The sequence below is a fragment of the Oncorhynchus clarkii genome, chromosome 14 (genome assembly GCF_045791955.1).
Source record: "Oncorhynchus clarkii lewisi isolate Uvic-CL-2024 chromosome 14, UVic_Ocla_1.0, whole genome shotgun sequence".
NCBI lineage: Eukaryota > Metazoa > Chordata > Actinopteri > Salmoniformes > Salmonidae > Oncorhynchus > Oncorhynchus clarkii.
Genome location: NC_092160.1, coordinates 4242898 through 4252940, shown reverse-complemented (window position 1 = coordinate 4252940; position 10043 = coordinate 4242898). Strand labels below are relative to the sequence as shown.

At 45.4% G+C, this 10043-nt stretch overlaps 1 protein-coding gene across 1 annotated transcript; it reads left to right on the top strand.

Annotated features, from left to right (window-relative positions):
* Nucleotides 1–829: 829 nt before the first annotated feature.
* Nucleotides 830–4954, top strand: LOC139366143 (early growth response protein 1-like). The gene is made up of 2 exons (XM_071103291.1): nt 830–1546; nt 2519–4954. Exons 1-2 carry the CDS (start codon nt 1336–1338, stop codon nt 3844–3846), a joined length of 1539 nt encoding a protein of 512 aa, XP_070959392.1. The 5' UTR covers nt 830–1335; the 3' UTR covers nt 3847–4954.
* The last annotated feature ends 5089 nt before the right edge of the window (nt 4955–10043 follow it).

The following is a 10043-nucleotide window of genomic DNA, read 5'->3' as shown; positions in this document are numbered from 1 at the left end:
AGATTGTGAACGCGTAAAACCAATGTCCTCTTTCAGATATTATAATGCAAGATTCATAACAATAGTATAATTGTTAAAATATATGAACACATTTCTGTGGCCTTTTTGTGCGCTCGTGTTGATGCAGAACTGAAATTTCATTGCGTAATATAACTGAGACCCATACTGAAACGAGCTGCTTAGTTCACTCTTTATTACATTTCCGTTTAGATCATTTAAAAGCTTGCAATGCAGCTGAAATGCATAAGCTTCTATCTAAAATAAAGGCACTGGTGTTTTCCTTGCTGGTTTGGGTGAGGGAGGAGTATGGTGCTGAGTGCTGACATTACTTATTGTACCCTGTACTGAGTAGAGCGCTGGACTTGAGCTGCGCTCTGCCTCTCATTCACTGCTGCCAAGCGCTGATCAGCGCTACCTCAGGAAGCTCCAAATAAGGGCAAGGAAATGGAGACCCACCGGAATAGTTCCTTACTTAGACACAACCTTATATGGCATGGCGGAGCCGGGTTTTCCGGCAAGCGCGCAGCCTGCTGCACAGATGGGAAATCCGAATCTGAACTATGGGCCATCAGGGAGACAGCAAGAATTATGCCGCCTTCTCTAGCAGGGATTATCCTATGAAGATGCATCGATTCAGGGTTGAGGAAGAGCGGTTATCTTCCCGCGATTTATTGCACTGGTTCAGTATAAAGTGTCTCCTCTCTGCTTTCCCCCTGGCCAACGTCATGTGTCCTCCACTGCAGTGCCTAAATATGGGCTTCCTTCACTCCATATATGGACATCTACGTCACGGAGAAAGGGTATATAAAGGAGTGGGGATTCTCTGAGCATGAGAGTGCGCCCTCAGAGCTCAGAACAGCAAAACTTAGAGCAGAGATAGACAGATACACACGCACACATACAGCGCTATCTCCCTAACTAAGAACATTTTCACTCAAAAAGTAAAAGTGAATTCAAAGCAACAACAACAACACATTATCCAAAAGGGCAACACCCTTATTGGATTCAACTAGTGAAAAGAAAAAATATATTAATGATTATTTATCATTAATTTTAGGGAATGAGTAAAAGGGACATCTGATCTGAATACTCTTCTCTGAAAGAAAATAAAAAAGTGGATTTTTACTCATCTTGGACAAGAGGAGGAACAAGACAAGAATACTCTTGGAGAACCAGAGGAAAGAGGGAAAGAAGTCTGACCCTGCTCCCGAAAGTGGACTGGTGATTTCCTCCACCTCAGAGAGGAACATCACCACTCTGCCCAGCCTGCACCAAGCCTCGCTGCTCTCCTCTCCAGCGCAGCCTCAGCCCCTTACAGCACCACGTCCCTGGAGTATGGCTGCAACCAAGACAGAGATGCTCCATCCAGCCCTGCAGATCTCAGACCCCCTCAGCTTCCCCCATTCTCCCATGGATAACTATCCCAAGCTGGAGGAGATGATGATGCTGAGCTCCGCTGGGACCCCCTACCTCTCTGCCTCGGCGACCGAGGGAGCAGGTTTTGGATCGGGGGAGCCAGGAGAGCAGTATGACCACATTACTGGAGGTAAGAGTATATCCTTGGTCTATTGCTGTATGGAACTACTGTACTGTATTGTATTGTATTGTATTGTATTGTATTGTATTGTATGATAGACTGCATTCTGCAACTAGCAGAATGCATGGCATGTAACAGTTTATACATAATGCATAATAATGCATGATCATTATTTGTGATCAGCTGGCAACTATTAATTACATTTCAGCTTCAAGAGAAGACCCTTGATATATTGAATATGCTCTTTGAATGAGATATTTCTACTTCTGTTGATGTTTAGATATTTTTTTTAAATAAAGTAATGAAATATAATAAAGCAATTGAATGAATGATGATTGGAAATACATAACCCCCAAAAAATCTAGAATTTGAAAAATGAAATTGTAGCTCTTCATCACTATTGGATTGTATTTCAGCTTCAGCATTGCTCACTCATTGCATACCTTCAGACAGTCTAGAGATAAATTCAAATTGCATTCCTAAAACCAGCTGAACTGCAGTTTCAGTAATCAATTGCCTTAGGCTATGTGGTGGACTTCAAGAGCTTGGCTCGTGTGTGTGTGTGTGTGTGTGTGTGTGTGTGTGTGTGTGTGTGTGTGTGACAGAAAGAAAAAAATATATATTTAAAAAATGCATGCAGATGGCTTGGCTTGACTTGCACGACAGCTCTTGTCCATCTTTTTGTTAGTGGAGGAAATGGCTGGTGTGGGAGTTTAGAGGTGGGAAAGTGCTGGGGTTGCTTGGCTGGGAGGGAGGGAGGCTGGTTCTCCTGCTTCGCGTAGGCACCTGCTGCTCTTAGAGAAGAGAGGGGCAACACTATCCACCTCTCTGTCAGGATTCCCCTCCCTCCCTCCCTCCCTCCCTCCCTCCCTCCCTCCCTCCCTCCCTCCCTCCCTCCCTCCCTCCCTCCCTCCCTCCCTCCCTCCCTCCCTCCCTCCTGCATATTAATTGATTCGTCTCCTTCCCTCTTTCTCTCTGCAGATACGTTACCTGATATCTCCATGAACTGTGAGAAGTCGATGGGCGAGCAGAGCTACTCCAGCCAGCGGCTGCCTCCTATCTCCTACACTGGCCGCTTCACCCTGGAGCCAGCCACCAACTGCAGCAACAGCCTGTGGGCCGAGCCCCTATTCAGTCTGGTCAGTGGGCTCGTGGGGATCAACACCCCCTCCACCTCCGCCCCGTCCTCCTCTGCCTCTCAAACCGGCACCTCTTCCTCGTTGCCCTCCTCTATCTCGTCCATCGCCATCTCCTCCCAGAGCTCCAGTCTGAGCTGCTCTGTCCACCACAGTGAGAATAATCCCATCTATTCAGCTGCTCCTACCTACTCCAGCGCCAGCCCTGACATCTTCTCCGACCAGGGCCAGGGCTTCCCCAGCCCAGCCGGAGGGTCGCTCCAGTACAACCCTCCAGCCTACCCCAACGGGAAGATGTGTGGCACCAGCTTCCCTGTGCCCATGATCCCTGACTACCTCTTCCCCCAGCAGCAGGGGGAGATTAGCCTGCTGCCTGACCAGAAGCCCTTCCAGAACGGGTCAGGCCAGCCCTCCCTCACCCCCCTGTCCACCATCAAAGCCTTCGCCACCCAGACGGGCTCCCAAGACCTGAAGAGTGTCTACCAGTCCCAGCTGATCAAGCCCAGCCGCATGCGCAAGTACCCCAATCGACCCAGCAAGACGCCGCCCCACGAGAGGCCGTATGCCTGCCCCGTGGAGACATGTGACCGCCGTTTCTCCCGCTCAGACGAGTTGACACGGCACATCCGCATCCACACGGGCCAGAAGCCCTTCCAGTGCCGTATCTGCATGCGCAACTTCAGCCGCAGTGACCACCTGACCACGCACATACGCACGCACACCGGTGAGAAGCCCTTCGCCTGCGAGATCTGTGGACGCAAGTTTGCCCGCAGCGACGAGAGGAAGAGGCACACCAAGATCCATCTGAGGCAGAAGGACAAGAAGGCGGAGAAAGGTGGGATGGCTGGGGCGGTAGCTGTAGCAGCAACTTCAGTATCAGCCCCCTCCCCTGTCTCTAGCTACCCTTCTCCCATCACCTCCTACCCCTCCCCGGTCTCCTCCTACCCCTCCCCAGTCACATCCTGCTACTCCTCTCCCATCCACACCTCGTACCCCTCTCCCTCCATCGCCACCACCTACCCCTCCGTCTCCATGTCCATGTCCAGCACCTTTCAGTCCTCCATGGCCTCCTCCTTCCCCTCCTCCGTAGCCTCCATCTACTCCTCTCCGGTTCCCACCCCGCTGTCAGACATGCAGTCCACACTCTCCCCAAGGACAATCGAGATCTGCTAAGTAAAGACAAAGAGAAAACACTTTTTATTCTCTCCTCCTCCTCACCACTCCTTACAATCTCTTTGAGGGGAGAAATCAACATCAAAAGACTTGTTATTCACCTTCTGAAAAGCACTTTTCTGCCTGCTCCCTCCGCAAGCTCTGTTCAGTGAATCCTCAGATTCACCTGAAGAAGAGATAAAAATAAATACACGTCAAGGACTGGGCAAAGACAATATAGTAGACAAAAAGGGATTTTTCTTATCTCTCTCTCTCTCTCTCTCTCTCTCTGTTGATAAAGCAAATGCAGTGCTTCAAACAAAGCATACAATACTTTCTAGAGCCAGAGTTGAAACCGGCATCGTTCCTATTAGGGAACGCACAGACGGCGACAAACAGACAGACAGACAGACTGAACATTGCCTGGTACTAAGGCACGCTTTCCCTCCGAGGCTATCATTTACATTACAAAAGACATTGAATGATATACATAAGCTACATAATATGTATATTGTACTCGTGCCATGTTTTGCTCTTTTATCCCCCATTCTTTGGTACCATTGATGTGAAAAACTTATTTGCATTGTATTATTTGAAGTGAGCAGGGCCATATTTTCTATTCTAGTACTTTCTCTATGATGTAGTGATGACGATGCTGTGATGCGTTTTAAATTTCTTTTTTTTCCCCCTTTTTAAAAAAAACTTTGTTTGATGATGAAATAAGCACTTAAGTATTCAAGCATGTGAGTGATGTTAGTTTCTATTGTTTTGTAAATATCCTCCGCTGGTACTATCTTTCTCTTTCTCACACCATCTGACATATCAGTCTGTTATGTGGACAAAAAAAAAGAGAAGAAAAAAAAAACGTAAAAAAAAACTAAACAGCCAACGTTCCCGTTTTTGGTGCCTTTTTGTGAAGCCTTGCTGATGTTTTGACATGGCTGTGTGCGAGAGATGATGCGTTGCGTCTCGCCTTAAGGGTTGAAGGGATATTTTTGTTACAGAATGTACGTTATACTCAGACAAAGAGGAAGGGAAGAAAGGGACGAGACGATATGAGGGCACTGCTTCATTTCTTTAGAATGTAAGCAAAATGATCAACTCTATTTTTTTAACAGAAAAAAAAAAATGTCAATATCCACATCTTCTTGTTGGAACGTTGTACTTACCTACTGAGTAGGCATGGGATTCTTTTGTATGTTATATACATGCGGCTCATTATTTTGTGGTTTATCTTTATTTTGTATTTGTGTTTGTAAAATCAAGTGACTGTTTCTGGCTTCTCAACACATTGAATGCGCTTAACTGCCAATGGGATATTTGGTGTAAATGATATCCTCCCAGAAATGAAATATAAATAAAATATAAATATATATGTATAGAATTGCCTTCCATACTTTATTATTGACTGGTTTCAGATATTTCCATTGGTACATGACAAAAATCATATTGGAGCATCTCATCCTCACCCTCGACCCATCCATCCCATACATTACAGCCTATACATACGTGCACATCATAGGCTGTATCAAAGTCCGATATGTGCATGCTCAAAAGGTGGATTCCCCCACAGTTCCCACATCATGGGGACCTTTAGCCTAATCGAAGTGACATTTCCCAGCATGATTTCATGGTCACTGCATTGATCACTGTTCTCCTGTTGAACTCTCATTGAAAGATTGACTATATAGACTATACAAAGATGGGGACTAGGAACTTAGATATGAACCTCAGATATGATTTCATCGATAGAACATGCTACTTTGAGATATTAGGCTAATTGATATGAACCTTGTTCCCTGCTCTTTGTGCATAAGTGGAAGTGTTTAAACAAGATTCAAATCATTCAATCATATTGTTTTTAGATTTTGGACATTCAGGTCATTTTTACGTGGGCTAAGGGCTTTATTCAATCCGTAACGCTGAAGATCCGCTGTATAGTGCAATTTACAATTAAAGGCAATGTTCCAGCAGTCGCGGACACTGCATTCACTGTAAACACTGCATATGTCGGCTCAATCGTAAATTACCTTGACATTTTTATGCAGATCTTTTGTGATACTTCGGCGATATGGGTTGAATCCAGCCCCTACTACACACGGTGCCTTCAGAAAGTATTCATACTCCTTGACTAATTCCACATTTTGTTGTGTTACAGCCTGAATTCAAAATGGATGAAATAGATTGCTTTCTCACCCATCTACACACAATACCCAATAATGAAAAAGTGAAAACATGTTTTTAGACATTTTTTGCTAATGTAATGAAAATTAAATACAGAAAAAAATATAATTTACGTAAGTATTCACACCCCTGAGTAATACCTTGTGGAAGCACCATTGGCAGTGAGTACAGCTGTGAGTATTTCTGGGTAAGTCTGTAAGAGCTTTCCTCATCTGGATTGTGCAACATTTGCCCATTACTCTTTTCAAAATTCTTCAAGCTCTGTGGCAAGACCATAGACCAGGTCTTGCCATAGATTTTCAAGTAGATTTAAGTCAAAACTGTAACTCAATCACTCAGGACCACTCACTGTCTTCTTGGTAACTCCAGTGTAGATTTGGCCTTGTGGTTTAGGTTATTGTCCTGCTGAAATATTAATTCATCTCACAGTGTCTGATGGTGTAAGGACCTATGCTGGAGATGAGAAGCAAGTACAGGGAGTGAACATTTAATGGAAAATGGACATCAAACAAAACAAGAACAGCATCTGGACAGGGGCAACAAAACGACATTATGACAACAATGATGACACGGGGAACAAAACTGAGGAACAGACAGATATAGAGGGGGCAATCAACAATGCAAAGGAGTCCAGGTGAGTCCAATGAGCACTGAAATGTGCAATGATGGTGACAGGTGTACGTAATGAAGGGCAGCCTGGTGCCCTCGAGGGGGAGCAGGGGCATGCGTGACAGTACCGTCCCTCTAGGGGCGCCACCCGGATCCCACCTGGGCGAGCCTGAAGGGCCGGCCGACGCATGGACGCTGGACAAGCTGGCTGAGGCGTGGGAGCCTGATGATCTGGCAGAAGCGTGAAAGCCTGACGATTCTGTGATGCGTGGGAGCCCGACGAGCCGGCTGAGGCATGACGTGGGATGGGAGCCTGCTGAGCCAATCAAGGCAAGGAAACCTCTCGAGCCAACTAAAGCGTGGAAGCCCGACGAGCCAGCAAAGGCACCCCCTGTTCCATCGGCGGTGGCGGCACACGTCACCACCAAAAACAAAAAACAAGAACTCCTTGATGCTTCAAGTAGTGGTGTCAACATTCTGTAAGGACCGACGCTGGAGACGAGGTGCAAGTTCAGGGTCTGTACATTTAATGGAAAACGGACATCAATCAAAACAAGAAAATTCCAACAATAACGCTGACACGGGGAACAAAACTGAGGAACAGACAGATATAGAGGATGCAATCAACAACATGAAGGAGTCCAATGAGCGCTGATGTGCGTAATGATGGTGAAAGGTGTGTGTAATGAAGGGCACCAGAGAGAGGGAGCGAGAGCAGGCATGACAGGTGGATAGCAGACTGAACCAGGTTTTCCTCTTGGATTTTGCCTGTGCTTAGCTCTTTTTCATTTTTTTTTAATCCTGAAAAACTCTCCAGTCCTTAACGATTACAAGCATACCCATAACATGATGCAGCCACCACTATACTTGAAAATATGGAGAGTGGTAGTAATGTGTTGTAATGGATTTGCCCCAAACGTAACACTTTGTATTCAGGACAAAAAGTGAATTGCTTTGCCACATATTGCACAGTATTACTTTAGTGCCTTGTTGCAAACAGGATGTATGTTTAGGAATAATTTGATTCTATATGTATTGTTCTGAGACCGCGTGTGACTGTGAATTGAGCTGCGTGGCATTATTATCGAATGCATGAAGAAGATGAAAGCGTGGACAGTAACAAGTGCTTCTCCAGTATCTAAGAGAGGATTTAAACCGCCACCTATTTCAAAGGAGGTAAGTTACATTGCCATTTATATATTCATCATGATTATCACTGAAAATATAATCTGCCTAGTGCTCATTCTGATTACTAGACCACTCCACCGTCCCTCTCTTCCTTGTGGTGTTCAAGCGACTGGGCTTAATTGTAGGCCTGTAAGCTACTGATTGATGTAAATTATCTGAGAACATTAATTTATGTACAAAAATGGAAGGCCTAATTGGCACAAGTGATAATAGCTTATCAGTTTTAGTCCTATTTAGATGAATGAATCCAAATTCTGAAAATAAGGCCGATTTAAGAAGCACCAGGCTACACAGCCTTTCGTCATGGCGCAGCCATCAAACATCGTTCTCCGACTTTTAAAAGTTGCCCAACATCATTGAACCCGGAGCACTATATAACTGTACTGACAACCATATCCTGCAGACAAGTAGGCCTAGAGTTTTTTTCCCCCCAAAGTTGGGGTGTGCAATACACTCACCACCAAAATACGCACAACTGCAAACACAGCTAAAAAAAGGTAGAGGGAAAACAAGTAAAAGAGAGAGGCATAGAGGAAAAGGAAAATAATTAAAATAATTGGTCTCCTGATCCCAAATTGACTTTCTAAACTAGTTTTGATGAGGGGTGTGTGTGTGTGTGTGTGTGTGTGTGCGGGTGTGTGTGTGTGTGTGTGTGCGTGTGTGGGATTTTGCCATGTTAGCAGTGTTATCCTCCGTCCCAATGCTCCAGTGTATATCCCTTAGCTAACACTCAGAGTCCCCCCAATAGACATCCCCGACACACCCCTCTTCTCTTCCGCTGACTGAAAGTGTGTATGTGTGTGTGTGTGTATGTGTGTGTCCAAACACAACAAAACAATGCAGAGATAGAAACAGTAACAACAACAGCCGGCAATCAAACAATACAGCACTACTGGAAGATGAAGGGTGCCCCATTTTTCAGGCGGATACATTTACATAATTACTGTACAGTAATTGAATTATACACAACAATATGTTCAGGCATGGACACACACCCAAGCACACACACACAAGCACAAACCAGCACTGAAGTTCAATTCCTTAGGGGCAGTCGCGAGGACCGAGATTGCACCTATTCTTCAACTTAAAAGCATTTAAAATTTCACCACCCGTAGTGTTTTAACAAGCCAAATGGTTTCCACCATTGTCTACAGTATTATTGTGGTCACAGAGTCTATATGTGATTTAAAAATCTATTAGCTCTTGCACTAATCTGAACGCACATTGTTGTCTTTGTGAGGTCTTGTTCACTGCCAGATTGCAGCATATGGAGGTACTCAGACTGCATTCAGTGCAAGGCGGGAAGTTATTTTGGGCCAACTTTGTCACAACGTGTCCAACACACCAACTTCAGAGCCTGGGATGTGTGCATTACTGTTTCCCTTTGCTTCTGTTCTAAGGCTTTCAAGCACACACAGTATCAAAGCTCACTCGCAGGCATGTTCTGTTTGAGGAGGGGTGGTGGGGGCAGAATGGGGGCAAGGGAGGGAGTGTTGTGGCTTCACTGTGCCCTAACCCACAATGGAGCCAGCTCATGGCCCCCACAGGCCCCCACTTCAAGAGTCCTTTGTTAAAAAATATATTTGTTCTCTTATTCTTTTTGGGGAGCTGTGTGTACAAAAAGCCTGACGAAAAGGGAGTCATTCCTTTCTCCCTTAGTCCCTTCTCCCTCTAATTTTCTCTCTCTTTCACTCTTTCTCTTTCTCTCTCTCCTTCGTTCTTTCTCTCTCTCCTTCACTCTTTCTCTCTCTCCTTTGCGCTTTCTCTCTCTCTCCTTCTACCTGTCTGTCTCTGCTTCGCTCTTTCTTTTTTTCTCTTCCCTTTCCCTCTCACTCCCCTTCTCTCTCCATCTTTATATCTGTCTCTTTCCCTCTTCGTCTCTCCTTCTCTCTCTCTCTCTCTCTCTCTCTCTCTCTCCTCTCTCCTGTGCGCTGCTGATTTATCTGGCGATGCTAATGATCCGTCCCCTCTATTCTGATGCAAGGTCTGTTCCCTTTCATCCACATACAAATGTGATCTTATTGCCTCTTCACCCTCGGGCCTTTTAAGATGCTTTTTTGAAATATGCAGTTTGATAAGCATATCATTGGCTAAGTCCCCGCAGTGATTAGAGCAGGCTTTAATGTGAGCAGGGAGTGAGGCTGGAGGTTCTGAACTCCTGGCTCCTGGCTCCTCGGCCCTTGGCATATGTTGGGGCCGCTGGGAGCTCACTGTAGTGGTGAAGAGGGCACACACAC

Bases quoted from the DNA above. Each gene is read 5' to 3' on its own strand.
- LOC139366143 (XM_071103291.1), top strand. From the start codon at position 1,336: ATGGCTGCAACCAAGACAGAGATGCTCCATCCAGCCCTGCAGATCTCA. The intron at 1,547-2,518 runs GTAAGAGTATAT...TTCTCTCTGCAG, and splicing joins GTATGACCACATTACTGGAG to ATACGTTACCTGATATCTCC.